The sequence below is a fragment of the Penaeus monodon genome, chromosome 21, assembly GCF_015228065.2.
Source record: "Penaeus monodon isolate SGIC_2016 chromosome 21, NSTDA_Pmon_1, whole genome shotgun sequence".
Classification (NCBI taxonomy): Eukaryota; Metazoa; Arthropoda; class Malacostraca; order Decapoda; family Penaeidae; genus Penaeus; species Penaeus monodon.
This window is the reverse complement of record NC_051406.1, coordinates 14,290,602-14,291,058: the sequence shown is the minus strand read 5'-3', so window position 1 is coordinate 14,291,058 and position 457 is coordinate 14,290,602. Positions and strand designations below refer to the sequence as shown.

General features: G+C 43.5%; 1 protein-coding gene across 1 annotated transcript in view; it reads right to left on the bottom strand.

The window, feature by feature from the left end:
* LOC119586253 overlaps nt 1-457 on the bottom strand; it is a 3,672-nt gene that overhangs the window by 814 nt on the left and 2,401 nt on the right. The window contains exon 3 of the mRNA XM_037934958.1: nt 137-238. Coding sequence (XP_037790886.1) covers nt 137-238 — 102 coding nt within the window. The remainder of the gene's footprint in view (nt 1-136; nt 239-457) is intronic.

Below are 457 nucleotides of genomic sequence, written 5' to 3'. Positions count from 1 at the left end.
AACAATTGGAAAACCTCCACTCCCCTTCTTTATCCCTTTACTTCTCCATTTGCTTCCCCCGTTCTTCATCTTCCTTTCCCCTTTTCTAAACCTCTCCTAACTTCCCTCTTTTCCTAATAATGTGAAAAGAACTTACTGCCAATCTCGAAAAGAGCAGAACTGTTTAAGACAGGGAAGAAAACAGACGGCGAGACGTTGGCTGCAGCTCCCAGTCTGAACCAGGTCGTGCTCACGAATCCTGGCAAGAGACATGATATATATGAGTTGAGAATTGGGCTGACGAACTCGCCAAAGTCAAGTTTTGGGATAAATGGCTTTAAAGTTTGCGTTTCACCCTGACCATGAGTTTTACACCGTGTTTATAACTTTAATTCTCAGCCAATGATATGCGGCTTAACCACACCATATCTTGCGATGAGATGGGGTGCAAGAATCGCTTTTTTGTTTAGGAGTTCGC